This window comes from Styela clava, chromosome 8 (genome assembly GCF_964204865.1).
Source record: "Styela clava chromosome 8, kaStyClav1.hap1.2, whole genome shotgun sequence".
NCBI lineage: Eukaryota > Metazoa > Chordata > Ascidiacea > Stolidobranchia > Styelidae > Styela > Styela clava.
In genome coordinates this window covers 10,525,932-10,545,261 of record NC_135257.1, presented here as the reverse complement: position 1 = coordinate 10,545,261, position 19,330 = coordinate 10,525,932, and the positions used below count along the sequence as shown (strand labels likewise).

At 33.0% G+C, this 19,330-nt stretch overlaps 1 protein-coding gene across 1 annotated transcript in view; it reads right to left on the bottom strand.

Annotated features, from left to right (window-relative positions):
- LOC120346119 (dynein axonemal heavy chain 6-like) overlaps window positions 1–18,348 on the bottom strand; it is a 56,158-nt gene extending 37,810 nt beyond the window's left edge. The window contains exons 1-27 of the mRNA XM_039415777.2: window positions 18,269–18,348; window positions 17,920–18,018; window positions 17,169–17,399; window positions 16,027–16,193; window positions 15,284–15,481; window positions 14,407–14,551; window positions 13,817–13,908; window positions 13,391–13,495; window positions 12,850–12,979; window positions 12,399–12,499; window positions 12,069–12,201; window positions 10,519–10,588; window positions 9,652–9,781; window positions 8,987–9,161; window positions 8,206–8,333; window positions 7,078–7,222; window positions 6,199–6,453; window positions 5,761–5,910; window positions 5,526–5,654; window positions 4,913–5,068; window positions 4,172–4,273; window positions 3,474–3,564; window positions 2,720–2,853; window positions 2,035–2,127; window positions 1,514–1,633; window positions 905–1,068; window positions 293–467 (exon numbers count right to left, since the gene is read on the bottom strand). Coding sequence (XP_039271711.2) covers window positions 293–467; window positions 905–1,068; window positions 1,514–1,633; window positions 2,035–2,127; window positions 2,720–2,853; window positions 3,474–3,564; window positions 4,172–4,273; window positions 4,913–5,068; window positions 5,526–5,654; window positions 5,761–5,910; window positions 6,199–6,453; window positions 7,078–7,222; window positions 8,206–8,333; window positions 8,987–9,161; window positions 9,652–9,781; window positions 10,519–10,588; window positions 12,069–12,201; window positions 12,399–12,499; window positions 12,850–12,979; window positions 13,391–13,495; window positions 13,817–13,908; window positions 14,407–14,551; window positions 15,284–15,481; window positions 16,027–16,193; window positions 17,169–17,399; window positions 17,920–17,994 — 3,594 coding nt within the window. The 5' untranslated portion in view covers window positions 17,995–18,018; window positions 18,269–18,348. The remainder of the gene's footprint in view (window positions 1–292; window positions 468–904; window positions 1,069–1,513; window positions 1,634–2,034; window positions 2,128–2,719; window positions 2,854–3,473; window positions 3,565–4,171; window positions 4,274–4,912; window positions 5,069–5,525; window positions 5,655–5,760; window positions 5,911–6,198; window positions 6,454–7,077; window positions 7,223–8,205; window positions 8,334–8,986; window positions 9,162–9,651; window positions 9,782–10,518; window positions 10,589–12,068; window positions 12,202–12,398; window positions 12,500–12,849; window positions 12,980–13,390; window positions 13,496–13,816; window positions 13,909–14,406; window positions 14,552–15,283; window positions 15,482–16,026; window positions 16,194–17,168; window positions 17,400–17,919; window positions 18,019–18,268) is intronic.
- Window positions 18,349–19,330: the final 982 nt, after the last annotated feature.

Sequence of the window (19,330 nt, the reverse complement as noted above, 5' to 3'; positions counted from 1 at the left end):
AAAGATTATAGGATTTCACATTTGCACCAGGGTAGATCAATTGCACAAACGGGTTAATCATATGACCTTCTCTCATCAATTTTATTTTTTCATTACGCCATTCTAAAAATTTTTAGTAAACTCAAACAGCAGGACTGTTTTTCATATGAAGCATGAAAAATGCTGCAAATTTTGAGCATATGCGTTTAGATTCATATGAATGGAAAACTCTACAACTTTCTGCTTATAGTTTGTGATGAATTTTGTTACATCACACAGTATCACCTCAAAACACAGATTTTATAAATGTTACCTGAGGATTCCTAGTCTGGGCTAAAATCTCCAATAATTCATCGTTGGATAAGAAGTAAAATCTAGGGAAGATGACACGCTTTGATTCAAGATAAGCCTCAAGACATTTCTGAATTTGATCGAGAAGTGCATTGTTGTTTTGAAATTGTTCAAGTAGACCAGGCTGAGTTGATGCTCTGTAGCGAAAAATAATATTCCATTAAATTCAAGTATATTCGACAATAAAAACAGAAATACTCAGTATACATTTGATAAAATTGACATTCAGTCATCACATCAGTTTTTTTTCTGACTTTGATATAAATTTAGAGACTTATTCCCATCGACAATATGCCAGTTTTTTGTGTTTCAAATTGGCAGTTTCTGAAGCATGATACATTGAAGTATTCCAAGGTTGATAAAATATTAAAATTCATCAAAATTTGACTATATCCAAATCTTCAATTTGTCTTGAACATATGATTGAATATTTCAAATATTTTATAAAATTTGTTACCATAGTTGTAAAACTGGATTATACCAGAAATATGAGACTATCACATCTCAGAATGTAAACCTTTTGCTTGGTTTTATTATTTCCAAAAGTACATTCGGATTAGCATAAATTACCGACCTCAAAGCATTTGGTAATCTGTTAACTTTTCTCATTATTTCTTTCCATGATTTATCCACTGTCATGAACATCTTTGCTTCAGCAGGAAGTTGTCTCTGAATATCAGGAGCACTGAAGATGGATTCCAAGTAGAGCCAGTTTCGTTGACAATTCAGCCATTCATCCTAATGTTTAAATACAATAAAAAATCATTGCAGCTACTTGATTTGCTAATTTAATGTTTGTCTGTCATTTTGTTTGGAATCTTCAAGTTTGATGTTTCAAAAATATGACATTCATTTGAGAGAAAAGCAATTTGATATACTACTTAAGCATATAGCAAACATCAACCACTTCAGATTTGTATGAGAATATGCAGAGTGGAGCGTTTCAGTCAATAAGCCAGAAATGAGTCCCCTTATATGGTTGGTTAATAGTCAAGTGAGTCTTTTGCGCATATTCGTATACACAAAATTAAAGTCATGTACTCAGCAGTGATTGACAATATGTTCAAAACATTCATCAAATCACAAATCCTTAGGACCTGAGGCTTAGGTATATAATATATCTATATACTGATAAAAAGTGTTCAGAGAGTGCATATATGTACAATAAACAAATCATACTTACCAAAGTATCGTTCATCAGGTTCAATTGTTTTTGCCAATCTTCAACTCTACCTTGTATGGGACCAACATATCTTGATGTTGATATTGTTGATATTGATACTCTACTGTCATCAAGTTGAACCTAAGTAATGAATCATCAGAGGTGAAATTGGATATTGTTGCATAATATACTAATAATATTTGAAACAGGACTGTGGGGTCGGAGTCGTACATGCTTTCACTGGTATAGGGGTCAGAGTGCTATTTTTAAACTTCTTGGAGTCGAAACTCTGATTTCAACAAAATCAGGAGTCGGTTGAAATTAAAGATTTTCAATGGTGATAACGAAATCGAAACTTCTTACAGAAACCTAAAAAGTATCAAGTTTGGTAAGCATTTTCAGCAGTCTGTGCCAAAGTTTCATTTTCATTTTCAAAGACCAAATATTTTTCAACATGGAGTCGTAGTCTGACTCGATTGTAAATTTTCTCCACCTCACAGACTTGGTTTGAAAGCATATATTACAGACAATGTATCACCTACCTGTACATCATCTGTCCCACCAAGAATAAAAACATCTTTTGAATCTCTGTGAGGTAGAACAACAAATTCTGTTGCTTTCCAGGAGTCTTCAACCTAGAATACAAAATAATATATTCATACCACAAGAAGTTCGCTATTCTGATACTATCATATAATATCTAGATATAGACATAGTGTTTAGCATTAAAAAAGTATATGTACTTTGCACATGCATGGGTAACCATTCTTTCATGTATTAAAATTGTGGTACTCCTGAAGTATGCGCACCAAGATGTCGCATAACCTGAACCCTAACCTGGTACACAACTTGAGTTCAGGTTGTGTGCCATCTTGGTGCGCATACTTCAGGAGGTCCAAAATTGTTTTCTTGTTGATATGATTTCAAAAAGCATAATAAGTTGAATTCATTGATATCATACATAAAACAAATTTATTTTGTTCAATTTCAATCTGCACACAAATGTAAACAGATACTGTCATACTGCGGTGGTCTGATCATACAAGAAAATCTCCCACGTTTCCCTTACTTTTTTGCAACTATGAAATACATTGTACATTTTCAAATGTTTACGGTATATATTTTAAGTTTAAAATTACCTAGCTTTCGTTCAATTAATCTCAGTTACCAAACCTCGGTTGCCTGCAGTAGAGTATATTATATTCTTCAAACTAACATAATTCCTACCTTTTTCAGCATTGTTTCTAATGAAGCTTCACCAGAAGCCTGGCCAGAAACTTCTTCAATTTGATCAGAGTATTCAAAAACTTCCCATTCATTAAGTAAACGAAGACAAAGTTTTTCTTCTTCTTCACTTTGACCTAAGTAAAATAGATTACATGGATTTTGTTTTAATGAAGTTACAAAATACAGATATGTACTTTGAACCTAAATACTAACTGTCGAACTAAAATGGTAAATTAAAATGGTTAATATTTTAAAATGCTGGGGCATTCTGGCAACCCAAGTGCAGATACAAATGTCACCAATTCCCACCATGTTAATAATACTGGTGTTGGGCAATATTTATAAATATGAATTTCTATTGACACTTTCACATCAACAAAAAACTGTATTTATTTTTATCCATATATCAAATAGTACAGCAATCTAAAGTACCATGATAGTATGAGTATACCAATATCAATTTTGAATTCATCCCATGAGACATAAATGTTGATATTGCCTCTATACTGTTAGCTGGTGAACAGTGGAGCAATTGTGACAATTGCTAGAATGTTCCACAATTCAGAATATGATTTGGTTAGTGAAGAAATTCAATAACAAAATTTTTTACATAGACGACCCGACACACAATATTTAAACAGTTGGATACCTTTTGAAACATGTTTAATCAAAAAATAAAGTATTCAATATTTTATAACATCTCAATTTTATTATAAGAAAAACAAATCAAAATATGAATAAAAAATGAATAAACCTGTGGGGAACTTGTGTTGAACTACACTTTCAATCTTCTCATAATGTCTTTGTTTGAGAAATGGATTACGAAGATTGGTAATCACAGGCATCTGAAAATCGATTGAAATACAGTTAATGACAGTTAATGAAGGTGAATTGAATTATTAATTTATCAAAAATCCATCATTGTTCCATATAGGATTCATGTTATATTACATTCCATTTGTTGCTTTTCCATCTGTTCCATCAGTCTTCTAAATATCAATGTTGGTAGGCAGAACACACATTTTGGTTCTCAATTATGTAATAGACGAGAATATCGGTCAGAGACCGAAGACTTATCGATCGAAAGTTAGGGGATCCCCCAAAACAGCGCTCTTACTCCATAGTGACACCTTGTGTCTCATCACTAATTAATTAATAACTCGCTAAATATTCGACATAATTCGCCAATAATCAATAGCCGTCTGGTCCGAGATATGATGAATGCACATGCATCTGGAATCTGGAGCAGATTCAATTTCGCTTTCGTCAGATATGGCGTGCATCTAACAGACAGACAGACAGACAAATACCTATCAACATACTTACCGATTAAAATCGATAAGTAACAAGAAGTTACTGTATGTGACAAAGCAGACAGACATATTGAAGATTCAACTAACATATTGAAAATATTAGTGATGAATATTATTTTTTTCGTATAACTTGATATACCTTATCTCTCATGCCATCGACTTTTTCTTTCAAGATAGGAACAACACTGTTAGGTGGAAGTCCTTTCTCCAATTGATGAGAATATTTTCCATATTTTGCAACCTGAAACATGTTTAAAGCTTTTGAAATGTCTATGCCAAATATAAACCCTTGATATACTATAAGTTTATTGTGTGGTGCATCTGAAGCCCATACATGGTAAGAATAACCGTTATAGGGGTAAAAAATTTGGTTCCCCTTGAAATTTTCAATAGTAATAAGTATTCACTGCTACTGCTTCTACTATCCTATATACATAATTTTTTATGTGAAATGTGTCACAACTTGCTCTAAAAACGAGGTTCATGAACAGCCTTCACTATAGCATGAATAGCTATGTTTTTAGAAAGCTTAGAAGCGGCGCTCCAGAAGTATGTGTACCAATATGGAGGTTACTAATTTTTTTCGTCTACTTTACATCAGGTTGTGTGAAGGGACGGTAGCATATGGGCAGGGGATATATTTACTTGGCTAGCGCAGACAGTCCTCGAACTCGTAATAGAACTAAAATAAGGATAATCAGAATGAAATTATGGCCTAACCCTAACCTGGTACACACGCTACAGGAGTACCCTTTGAAGCATTCTACTTGAGATTATCCTATCCAATTACTACAAAATAAGTAGGAAGTGGGTGTGGGATTTGAACCCAGGTCAATAGATCACAATCCTAATGAGCAATAGGTCATAACCCTATTCTTACATATTGATTGAGATCTTCTGGATCTATTTGATCAAAATCTTCATCCAACCACTTTTCATATAAATCATCCCATTCATCGAGAGATTTCCATAAAAGTTCTTTCAATTTGAGCTCTGCATGTACTTCTTCCAGTTCATCAAATTTGGCAACTTCAACCTATCAAGAATAAAAATATGAAATCAACCATCTCTATCTACCTACTTACGGTAACTTCAATATTAAGATTAAATTTTTTCTCATTGCCTTATTAAATGGTTCATTCACACCAGAGAACCAAAACAAATAATTCACTGTTCCCAGAACATTGGGAAATAATGTTTTCAAGTATAAAATATTGAATGTATTCTAAATTGTCTGTTAACCCCTCTGCCCTGCATGCTTAGGGTAATAATTACATAGTATCGGTATATCGGCTTTTTGAAATATAAGCGTTTTTTTATGTTGGTATCTCATCGGTATCGGCGACAAAAGTGATATCGGTACATCTATAGTTCACATACATATTGATATATTTACTTATTTGTTTAGCAAATATTGCAAAATATTTTGTCTAAAAACAATTAGAAAGCATTACAAGCAAAACTATTTTCTGATGATAGCATCAAAGATTTACCTTGAATTTCTTCTGGTAAGTTTTGCATTGAAACGCCCTCTTTTGCAAGTCATCCATTGTTGTCATCATTTTAAGTATCATTCCTTTCACTTCATCTTTACTTGTGTTCTTGTCCAGAATTTTTGGATCCTGAATTTGTCATAGAAATTGAATGAGACAAGAAGGCTCTCATAGATAAGCTCATAGAAATTTTAAAATAAAAAAGAAAGCATCGAAAGTTGTCTACAAACTTTACCTGACTGTCTTGTTTCACAGCCTTGACTTCTTTTGCAAGTTCTGCAATGTCTTTATCCATATGGTTACAGAATTTATCAATATTGGCATCTCTCTCTGATACAGCTTTATCAATCACATTTCGGACATTATGGATTGTGGGTCGCAAAGTCTAATTGAAACAAAATGTTAGTTTAAAACATAATAAAATGTTAACAATTCAGTACATAAATTTTTAGAAGATTCTATTTATTTATTTTATCATCGATTCTATATTACTTCTTCAAGCCAAATAGACTCCTTACATAACTACATATTTAATTAGAGATATAAGTAAACATAGGAGTCAATCAAGCACTTCATTATTCAAAATCACTGGAATCCATATTTTTGAAAAAGAATTAGGGTCCCATTTCACAAAGCACATTGATCAATACTTAAGTAACTTCAAACAAAATACCTTGTAAACAGCAAAGTCCTCAGGTGGAGTAGGTACATTGTATTTATCAATGAGATCATACATCATAACAACCACACTCGACTCGAGATCGAGTGGTTCGATACGATCCTGAATCTCATCAAGAAACGTGAGACTTTCAACAAATTCATAAGTCGTGGATGGAGCTAGTTCAAGTTTAAATTGAGCATCTTGTGCTTCAGATATAATCTTGTCCATGTTTTGTTTAGCAAGTTTGGGTAGCAAGTCATTGATAGCCTGAAAAAATAAAAATAAAATAAGACAACAACAGTAATGTTTAATAGTTTGAAAAATGGCGATAAATTACATGGCTGTTGCCTATATCATATTTGTTTGAATGGAAATACTTTGCTCTTTCAGATATCTTACTGCATGAAAGCACACCATACAAAATGATATGTAAGGATGTTTGAAAACTACACAAGTTTTATGTGTCAGAATCTTTATCACAATTACGATATGGTAATTATGATTTAAGAATGAACTAAACTGAGACACTGAGGTCTCTGTTAAAGTTAGAGTAAAACTCCTTCCAAAACATTATAAATTTTCCTCATTGGCTGAAGGAGAATCTGACTTCAGATATAGTCACAATAACAGGTCCATGCATCTGAAACAAATGACTGGCAAGCTAATCCCATCCCCGACATAGACTGGTAACCTGACCAGACGCCATGGTTTGCCATATGATTAAGCCGTATTATGGCCTTTCCTCTCCCTCAAGATAAATATGTAAATCCTATCCTATATCATAATAATTTGGACATAATTCTGACCAAAATACAAATCATATGTTTGATACTCGAAAAAGCAGCAAGTAAGAGAGATAGAAAAGACATAATATGCGAAGTAAAAACTTACCTCCAAACATCGCAAAGGATTCGGAATCAAGCGCTCTTTCAATTTAGTGGCATCAACAAGAAGCATTCCTAGTTCTCTCTTTGTTTTAATTAACAGAGCTTGTTTATGTTGACTGTGATATTTATCCAAAGAATCAGCAAAGAACCTACAAAAAGGTGTAATAGCATGAATTAAAATTATTATTGAACTTCTCATCAGTTTCATAGGAATATATTTGATTAATTTGCAATCAATTTGGTATAAAAGGTTTCATTAAACCCAGATAATAATCAAATACAAAATAGATCATTGTTCATAACGAACCCTATGTAAAAATTTTACAAATGAAATAACAAATTAAAAAAAATATTATTCAAGTCTCTAAACCCAATCCACAGTAGTCTCGAGTAGAGTCCAAATCAGTCAATCACAGAGTTCGGCCCCACTGGTTAGTTGAGCATGAGTCTGAGTCATTCCGTTTAGAGCAGGGTTTTGGGCCACAGCCTCTATTTGTGAATCTTAGTTGTGACGAAGCCCCATCCTATATCGTATCAATTTCTGTGCCTAACCAACAATGAAGGGTGTTTCATTTACACCGCAACAACACAGAATACATTGATGTGATGGATGAGGTTGCTTTTCACTGCACAATTTATCGATTCTTGGAGCAATTCGTGACAAGCAAACTCGTAGATCTGACTTTACGGTAAGTCTCGATCCGTATTTTTTGGCATTAAATTGGTAAGAGCTGAAAATGCTGCCTCACAAATCTAAGTTGTTGCAAACAGCATTAACATTTCTTCAATTGCCTTTTCTGACAGCAATGGATATTTGTCTGAAACGCTCAACCAAAGAGATGCAATGGCTTTTTATTTAAAATGAATGATTAAAGATCGATCAGACTCTTTTCATATTGTTGCAGACCCCCTGTGCAGTCATCAAGGTCCCCCGGGGTCGGCGGGCCCCAGTTTGGGAAACCATGATTAATATGACTCAAGTCTAGTCTTTGACAAATGGTTAGTCGAGTCAATGACCTCCCAATACTGCTTGGCCACGAAAGAAGATAAATTTTAAATAGACGGCTCATTGTCATAATCATTGTTCATATTCAATGTAGAAAAGAAATATCTATGTTTGTTGAATACTTACGTAACATCATGTTCACTTTCTTGTAATTCTGTAAGATCGAGACTTTCGTTTTCTTTGAAGAATGCTTGAATATGAGACAGTGTGTCTGCATACAGTTTGGATGATCTAAATGCCTGGTTCACTGCATCCTGAACAATGTAGAAAACAAGAGGTATATATAGTATAATACCCTTTGCTTGGTTATAGCTTATTCATCTACATCACAAACCACATCTACAATTCCATATACTTCAGACAGAAGTGTATATCCTTACACACATAAGCTGATCTTGGATATAAGCAGACCCTATAAATCGTACAATCTCATTGTGAGAAGGTGTTGGAATTAAGTTAGCATAATGTCATTTCGAATTTCAATTGAGTGCGAACAGAGTTATGCACAAATAAGCCAAATTCTTTGTGCGATCTGAGTTATGGGCATATTAGCTGCCCCCTTAGCTTGGCAATTTTTTTTATTTTTTTTGAATTCTGAACCTGGCTTATATGCGAGGATATACAGTAAGTTTTTCACTAGTGCTGAACAATCTAAAATATGTTAAAAATCAATAAAACTTCATCATAAGGTGTTTTCACATATGCACTCTGAATAGGGCTCTGTACAAGCATCCAGACTTACATATAGTAAGCTACTAATTTGGGAGGAATTTCTGGTTTGGCATTGATTGTCCAATTCATTACACTCAGGGTGAGGGTTGTGGCCGAGCATAGGATGGGAGCTGAGATTACTATCTGGAAATAGAAGTAGAAAAAAACATTCAAAATAATTGTTGTTTCAAACTACCTTAATCTGAGATATGAGTCCTTGCAAGTGTCTGTCATCTTCAAACATTGCACCGAGAGATGGTCCCTCACCACAAGCTTTTTCTTCAAATTTATTGTTGATCATAGGACGAGTGAATGCATCAAAATAGATGTCGACAACAAGGTTGGACACAGATAATACTGTGTCCTGAAATCTATTTAAAATAAACAAACAAAGATTGTATCATAAACCAAATAGCAGAAAATGAAAATATTAATAGTCAGGATGTGTTATATGATATTTTATACATGGAGCATGCACCGGTCCAAAATAAGATATATTCAATTTAACTGGAAACTAAATCTTTAACAAAAAATATAGTAGAAACATTTCAGTGCATTTCAATATATATGCTCAGCATAATTCTTGAAACAGCTGCACTTTAATTGCAAAAAATCACTGAATTTTATGATGTCCTATGAAAAATACATTTTTAAAATGTCTATCACCTTCCTACAATGCACTAATAAGATTAGGAACGTGAAAAGTAATGTCAGTCTTTCTAAACTTTTCTTGTAAAATGATCTGAAACAATTTTAAACTGAAATTGAACATTTGGCCTCTTTATCAATGCCACAAAACGAAATGATCAATGAAAAAGACAATATTATTCAGATACTTTGGTATTCAGACGACCCACTCACTTGTCGATAACTTTTCCAAGTCCATCATGGAAGTCTTCCATATTGGGAGTAAATGACAAACTTGTTATATCAAGATTAAATTCAGTAACAAACAAGGGTGGAAGTATTGTCGGTGCATCTTCATCAATTCCTGTAATATTTAAGAAACAATACAAAAGTGTAGGTAGACATATAAACCATGATCAATTTGACTCAGGGTTTAGTAGCATATGGATTATAAATGAGGTAATTCATAATTTGTATATGAAGTATTGGACTAGCAATCACATACACATATAAGTAAGAAAAAAATAATACTTTTGGGTCCTAAAATGAGAAATAATGTATTATATGTTACCCCGAAAATAGGACTGGGTTTTATTTCATTTTTTTTTTCGGAAAAGAACACTAGGGCTTATTTTGAGCGGATGTCTTTTTATTTCATTTATCAAAAACAAAATTACAAAGTAGAGAATTACGAGATTTTCAAATATACAATATGAAAACAGATATCCATTTACTTATAAATAACATGTTTCAATTTGAAATAACTGCTGAACATAGAATATTAATCATTTAAAAAGTGTAGGAGAGATTTCTTGCTATCGACGAGGTCAAAAAAATTTGGCGCTATCAACTAAATCTTATTTTAAGAGAAGGGTTTATATTGAAACCATTTTTTATAATTCAGGCTAGGTCTTATTTTCGATGAAACACGGAAGTTCGATACGTTTTCATTATCACCATCGAGTCAATGATCAATGAAAATCTGTTATTATTATTATATAAATAAGAAAGTAAACAGCTTCGACAACAATTTATATTTGGAGCCAGTATTTTTACGAGAAATAATGCGGTCACAACTTTTTATTTTAGTTATAATATTACCTGTAGCAGTGCTGATTGCAGTTGTTGTTTTTGTATCGTCTTCTTTCGTTGGCTGCTCATCTGTTGCATCCTAAAATATTGAAGTAAAATTGTTAAAACATGATTTACGCTTGCATTTATAGAAAACTTGATTGCAAAATTATTGCAATTCTTAAAATTTTAAGTATTTTAGAAACAGTATATTGTTCAGGCAGACAACTAGACTTCCAATATTATAGCATAATTGTAGGAACCAAATGTGTATCATCATGATTTTCCAATAATTGAAAAGTAAATGTCTGTATCAGGTTGCAAAAATCTGCAACATTCAATCTCTTTCCTTTTGTTTCTTCGGCTCAAAATACTTCTGCTCGTTCACATATTTTATTGTATGAAAGCACACAATACAAAGCGATACGTAAGGCATTGTAATATCATTGTTCAGAAAATCGCAATAGTTTAGCGAGGTCTGCTTTGAGTAACGAGATATGAATTTAAGCTTTGAATTCTATGAAAATGAGAATCTGGGCAAGTAAATATCTTGTTTATTCAAGCCTCACATTTTAAAATACTCTGATAATTACATTTGACCATTTCATGATGACTATTACCATTGCAATTTTTAATTAATAACTATATTTTCTCATATTTGGATCTCCAAATATGTTCTCTACAAACAGTCATTAAAAACTATGAAATTGTAGAAATACTAAAAATGGTCTTCTATGATTTTGCATGGCCTACTCAATTCACACACCCATGGTAATGGTTCAATATCTTAAACCCAGGAATAAGCATAAATTATTTGCTCTGGTTTCTGATTAGATATTATAGATAAGTTACTCTGAACTCTGCTATGGTACAAAAAAATGCAATATACAAGAAATACATAATGCAGAAATTCAGGAATGTTGTCAGACTTCAAATGAGGTTTAAAATATCAGACATAAAGTACTACATGGATAATTTCAACTTGCAAAATAGAATATAAGTGGAAAAAAACAATAAGATACTCTCAAATCGAGGTTTAAGCTTGAGAGCACTGTGATAATACATTAACACAGGTGAAACACATGATATTATCTAATTGAGCTTTGAGTTTGGAAGTATCATGATAATAAATGAACAAACGTGATGAGATCCTCATTAATCTGCCTTCAAGCTTTGGGCTATTCCTATAATATATATGAGCTATAGGTACTCCCATAGTATGTGTACCAGCTTAGGGCAACATTTTTATTTATTTTTTTTTCAATATTTTAGTTTTATTACGAGTTCGGGGACTGTCTGTGTTAGCCAAGTGAATATACCCTCTGCCCATGGGTTTTAGTCCCTTTACACAACTTGATGTAAAATAGGCTAACAAAATTAGTTACCTTCATATTGGTACACATACTTCTGGAGCGCCGAGATATATACACACAGAAGAGGCGAAAATCAAAAGAAAAAAAGTGATGAATGATGAATTTCTTTCGAGTAATAAACCCTAAAAGATTTTTTCATTAACTCTTCGTGCCACTATCCTCATTCTAAATTATTCAAGGCAGATGATAATGTAATACTTCACTTACAGCTTTATCCCAATTCAATATTGTATCGTTAGTTGGTGTTTGTTTCAATTGTTCAGTCAGGTAGTTAAGTAATGTTGATACACTGTTGACTGCAAGCACATGCATTGTGTTGACAATCAAATAATCAGCAAGTCTAAAAACAATATAAATAATGTTTCAAAGAGAACATAAATTGAAAAAAATGTTCAGGAATGACAAGAAAAACATAAAGATATAATCTATTGCAAACATTTCCATAACAAATTAAATTTTTAGCGATTTGTTCTTACATGTAAAATAGAATAAATTTTCAAAAGACAACTTGTTAATATAAATGAATATTAATCTAACCTGATAAAGCTTGTCAAACGTCGACAATGTGATCTTTTATTTGCTTGTTCTGTGTAAGTCATTTTGTCTGGAGCATCACCATATATATCTTCCATTTGAGTCTGTTGTTGACAATAAAACAAATAATCAAAACTATAAATATTATGTGTAATACAGATAAGAGGACAAAAAATATTAAACAATTTATGAAATCCAATGAGATTACAATACAATGAGATGAGATTACATCACAATCCTCACTGAGTACATACACACCAGCCCCAACCCTCAGTCCAAATTTCCTGAATCTTGTTAAGCAACTTGATTAACATTATAGTATTATTATTTTGTAATGATATTTCGTCATGTTTTATGGTTACGGCAAATAAACTCATGTAAACATGCAAACATTCCAGAACCTAAAACTGAATTTCTACATCAAGAAAACAATATATTGACTGTTCATTATTACCTGCATCAACATTGATGATCCTGCAGTACCAGGTATAGGTTGCCCATCTTCACCATACTGCATCTGTCCAGGTGTATCAAAATCATAAAAATAATCATCAGGAGTGAATCCAGCTTCAAGAAGAGCAGTTCTGAAATAGAGATACAATGAATAATAGGATGAAGCATTGAAGGATTGAAAATAGCTGTTGAGTCGAAGTTTGGATTGTTTTTATTGATGCTAGAGTTAGAACTGTATTTCTAACTTCTTATAGTATAGAAATTTCAAATTCTTTGAAGTCCAAGTCACAATTTCAGTCTTTTAATGGTGGTCAGAGTTTCCATCAAAAAACATAAAGTCGACCAAGCATTCTCAGCAGACAATTGAATTTTCTTTTCATTTGGAGTCGTGAGTCAAAATATTGTCCAACCAAGAGTCACCGATTATAGCACATCGGCCATGGGTCCAATGTCAATTATCCCTGACTTGTGATTCAATCTCTTATTATAATATATCTCAGTTGAAGACGATTACAAATCATTCACAAAAATATGATTATTACCTGCAAGCACTCCTGACAACTTCCTTGACGAGATCACGAAATTCAGCAAGTCTGCCTTGTACTTCAGCCAATTGAGTGAATTGAGCTTCACGAAATTGATGTAGTCTGAAAAACAAACAAATGAAAGTTGAACTCATAAGACTTCTGAATTTGGATTGAATCATACCTCCAATGAATTTTATGCTAAATTTTTATATATATATCAGTATAATAGTATGTTTTTTTTTATACTTGATCATCATCCTAAAATACTCATACTAGAAAACTCATCTTGGCCCAATTGTTCAAAGTTGAACTATTAACCTCATATAACACGTTTCAAACAGACCCAAGGGAGTATAATTAAGTTTTATTTTTTTTGTTTATGGTTCCCAAGCTATATGTTAATGAGAATGAGCACAGCATTATAAAGATACTTCAACATACTTATAAGTGTATCCCTTTTCAATACGACAGAGTCCCATGTCACCAATTCTGTAACACATTTCTCGAACGTTGAGTAAAGCTGGGCGGAGAGACTGTATAAAAGAAAAATATAAGCAAGCATAATGAGATGTGAGAAATATTTCTCAGAATTGATTGCCATCTACTTGATGTTACCATAATTGACTTATACAAATTCTAATACATTTGAAACAATAATAAATGTGATATGGATGAGGTCCATACTTCTACTAGAAAATAATGGTGACAGAATTCTTTACCAAATTCTGCATATGAATCTAAAAAATGAAATCTGACTGATTGGTTGTAGACATTATCATTACCAATGTACAACTTAAGTAAAAAAATGCTTAGCTGGAAAAGTGTATCTGTAATAGGAATTAAAATATATAGTAACCAAACTGTGCTATAAATAAGTAACTACGGTAACTACTATTTCAAATGATGTAAGACATTTGAATCACTTAATATGTGCATAAGTATTGTTTTCAAAGGCCTTTAAAACTAAACAGCATTGATCTAATATAATTATGTTCTGTGTCTGATATATTGATGTACAATGAGATACATACACTGTTCAAGAAAAACAGATTTTCCTGCAGAGCTTTTCTTCTTATTTCTGTTTTATGATGGTTAACATTATTTCTCCACACAGTGAAAGATCTCCATTTTCGAAATAATTTAAATGCTGGTATTTTGACTAATTTGCAGTAGAATCTAAGAAAATACAGAAAAACATTAAAAAGAAAGCTACAACAAATTCAGGAGTTGAGGACAAGAACACAAACAGGACTTAATCGAAGTAGGTGTGAAATTGGCTAGCAAACTCAATTTCTTACAAAGTATGAACAAGATTTGTAGAATAAATCATAACTGACCAGCATTTGAGCAATCTTATCACAAAGAGGAGAATCAAAATTTCTCAAACAGAATCATTCTCGCTACACGAAACGGGGAACTTATTTAACAGTTAGTCGTCGTTGGGTGGTTCACGTTACCGCTTGTCGGTTACGGCTTCCTCCACCACCAAGTCCATGCCTCCGAAAACAAACAATATAACTAATCCCATACCCGACTTGGAATGGTAACCGGACGAGAGGCCGTGGTTCGCCATATGGATAAGCCGTCTTATCGGCTTTCCTCTCCCCCGGGATAAAAATGTAAATCCTATCCTATCCTAACAGACTTTTGCTATTAACCCCACACAATTTTTGGTTCTTTAAACGTCTTACGTTGCGAATTGATCTTCGTGAATTAAATTTTTGGTGCACTGTATAAATTTTATCGTAACCCCCTGTTAAAAATATCCTGGCTTCACCCCTGCTAACTACTAACCAATTTGCCTTTGCAGTGTAGTTAAATTGACAGATAAAAAACTGTATTAGACGTAAATCGAGAAAAAATATAAATCAGTGTTCATAAGAATCAGTTTGCCATATCGGCACTCACCTGTATTCTTGTTCCCATCTGTCTAGTTCAGTGAATTCACTATCTCCATCGTGAACTCTTGTGACCCCCTTGGCACTGATTGTCATGTAGTCATCAGGTTTGATATTATCATGAGTTACAATTTGTAGATTGTACGGTGAATATTCATTAGATGAGCGGTCGGCACGAGGAGTCATATATAGAAATCCTAGATTTTTACTGAAACGTGGAAGGGAGACAACTTATTAAATATCAAATTTATATTCATATATAATTTATGAATTATATCACAATGGAAAAAATAACTAATATTCTGTGTAATCGTATTAAAACAAGTGTATCTCTAAAAAAAAAATATTTTATTTCCTCCCAGTTTGAATTCCTATTTGTTTATATTTCCTCTTCTAGCTTTGCTACTGAATAATACTGGGATGAATATTTTCATATTTTTTGAATTATTCAACTCCCATAACTCTTTCTTGGCGCATGACAATTTTTGGCGTTCCAAAGGTATGTGCACCAATATGGAGGTTACTAATTTTGTTCGCCTACTTTACATCAAGTTGTGTAAAGGGACTGAAGTCTATGGGCAGGGGGTATATTCACTTGGTTAACACAGACAGTCAGTCCCCAAGTCGTAATAGAACTAAATAAGGAAAATCTGAATAAAATTATGGCCTAACTCTAATCTGGTACACATACTACGGGAGTACCCAATTTTCTGCAGATCTACTTCTGAATTGAATAAAAATCATTGAACATACTTTTCTCTGACAATTTCAATAATCTCAAGTGTATCAGTGATATTTGCTGCAACAACATCTTCTAATGATCTAAATCTTCTTCTTCCGTCAGTTGATATCTGTCTTGATGGATAAGTTCTTGACACTGGTCTGCTTTTGGGTTGTTTAGGTGGAATAGGTGCTAACACCTAATAAAACAAGAGAGCAATGATCAAATATATAGACACAAAGGTCACGCAACAGTATTGGTGTTGTAAGGCCTTACTTAACTAAGCACCCGAGTTTCTGAAAAAGTCAGAGAGTAGGCATGACAAAGAAAATCAAGAATGAAGCAATGAGGTGATATAAAAAAACATTTTTGAGTGAAATATTGAGTCCCTATCCAGGCCATACGGCTCAAAAGAATTTTGAAAAAATAAATGCATAGAATTTAAAAAAAAAATGCAATAGACTTCTAGCGACTTTGAGAACTTTCAAGGCCACTCCCGTAATATGTGAACCAAGACGGCGGACGCCCAAACATAGTATGTGTACCAGGTCAGGGTTAGGTCATAATTTTATTCCAATTTTCCTTATTTTAGTTCTATTACGACTAGCAAAGTGATTCCCGTAGTATTTGCACTTGAAATTATGGCCTAACCCTAACCTGGTCCGCCATCTTGGTTCACATACTACGAGAGTTGCTTTTAAGTGCTGAAATATCGAAGTTGATTGGCCCATGAGTTGTGGATGAATAAAAAAAATTTCCAACAACAGCAATCAGCCCATGAAAATGAACATTGATTTAGCAACCCCATCCATATATTCGTATAATTCATGTCCATTAATGAACAAAATATATGTTAGAAGACTAGAAAAATAATACCCAGACCAAAAATGTTTACAGCAGAATGACAACTATAACGATAAGTAAATACTTTAGACACAGCTGCTCAAAACAGTATAAAATTATACACAGACGCAGTAGATAAGAATAGGTGCTATCCAGTTGTAATGGTTTTTATATATACCTACGGTATGTATGATGAATTATTATTCATTGCCCTGTAAAAAATGGCTGCATGGACATTTCAAATATTGGATGAGGTATATCATTTACTTCTTACCAAATGTATATCCATTACTAGGAATAAACTTGATAGAACTCCCTAACCTAAACTTACAGGTTTGTCGGAAAAAGAAGCCCCAGGAATATCACTCGGTGTGGATTCAATGACCATTGCACTTCCTGCAGCTGATCGTTTTCTTGATGGAGAACTGCCACGTTGCAAGGCACCTAAACTACTTGTAGTTTGGGGTGTGGGTGGCTTCCATCCTTGTCTGAGCAAAGCTAATCTATTTTGTTCTTGAATGTAGGAAGGCTGATTATGAGCTTGGAAAGTTGCCAGAGTGGGCTGAATTAAAGAGAATAAAATTAATATACTGCAATTCAGTAATTTAAATACATTTACCCAGTGGAAAACTTCAGTCAACATTATATATAAAATCTATAATCTTTTTACTCGACAGAAATTTTATTAATGATGTAGTCAAGGTGTTTTATGCCACGGTTACGAAACTCAAATATGAGATATGAAATTAGGACCTCCTGAAGTATGCGCACCAAGATGGCGCACAACCTGAACATAGTATGTGTACCAGGTTAGGGTTCAGGTTATGCGACATCTTGGTGCGCATACTTCGGGAGCACCTGAAATTAATTGTAAGATTTCTGGCTAAAATGATTGTACACTTGGATTGTTTGTGTCTAGTCAATATCTGAAAGCAAGATTATGTATCAACTCATTATTAAAAATTTGAATGTCATTTTTTGATTTTAGTAATAATTTTTTAATGCAAAAATAATGGAAAATACTTTGATGGAAAATGAAGAAAGAATAATTTAACTATGAATATATATAAAAATAAGCATACCAGTGGTTCTAAGTGAATTCCTTTTTGTCGGTCTCTTGTTGCCATCTGAGCTCTTGTTACCCGACGAAATCCCATAGTTATAGATGGCTTATTCGGATTCTGAAAAAGCAGATATTAATATCTTTTTTCATTGCAAAGAAGTATTTTAGTCAAAACAGTCAGCAGTCATATTTAATTATGAACATAAAAGTCTTGGAATTTTATAAATGAGCAATCATTTTAATAGAAATGAATATACCTTAATGGGTGACATGTTACCATTAATTTATATTAATTATTATTAAAATAAAAGTATATTGTAAATTAGAATTAATACAAATATATAGATTACATTTGCCGAAAAACTAACCTGAAGTGGAGCTCTTGAAATCAAACGAGCCTTCAATGTTTCTGCATCAATCACATTCTTTGGAATAACGATGCTCGAACTCACTGAAAGAAGTAATTCATTTTAATCGCAGCAAAAAAATATAACGACTTCTGCACATTGCAAGTAATTTTTATGATTTCAAACAAATATACAATTGTAATAATCAAATCATAAAGTCAGATTGCATACCCTATCTGACACAGCATTGTATTTATCAAATATAATGCACGAAAACTGAGGTGATCTCAAAAAACTCACTCAAACAATATTGATGTTTTAGCTGAAACAGAACAAAGACCAGCAAAGAATATATATTTCAAGTAATCATGGAATTTTTTCTCAAAATATCTCCAGTTCATCCACAAGAATATTTCTGATATTGAGTACTTTTACTGTGTAAAATAGTTTTATCTCAAACAATGGTTATATTTATTTGTGATCTGTAAGTGTGATTTTTTGGATTTCTAAATCTTCATATGGTTTTTATCAAATATTTTATCACCTGCTATGCTGATTACAGGATTGAGTTATGATAAAAAAATACTTCGGAAATAATTTGATGAATCTATGACCCAAAAAATATATATTTTTCTGACAGCAGAGACATTCCTGCTTCCGAATGCCTGATCGACTCTAACTTGCCTGTTGGTGGTCTCATGCTGTTGCTGGTATTGAGTCTGTTAGTTCCATGTCCATTTACCATACTTCCATTCATTGCCGGACTTTTGTTCATAACATCCGCTCCAAAGTCAGCCATGTTGTAGTTTTGGATTTCGCTGTTGGCTGTTTTCTCGAGTCTGCCAAATCAGCAAATAGCCTAGACTTATTTTTTTAAATTGCAAATAAGGATTTGTGTGCTAACTTCACATTGTATGGAGTGAGTGCTATAATATTTAAAGTAATTGGTAAAATAGAAAAGCAAAATGAAAATCAGCAGAATCTTAATCGCCGTATATAGAAAACAAGCGCAAAACGAAATCAAAAATACTCTCACCGCCGACGGCGAAAACTCCGCGTTTCCATGGAAATGATATTATCCCA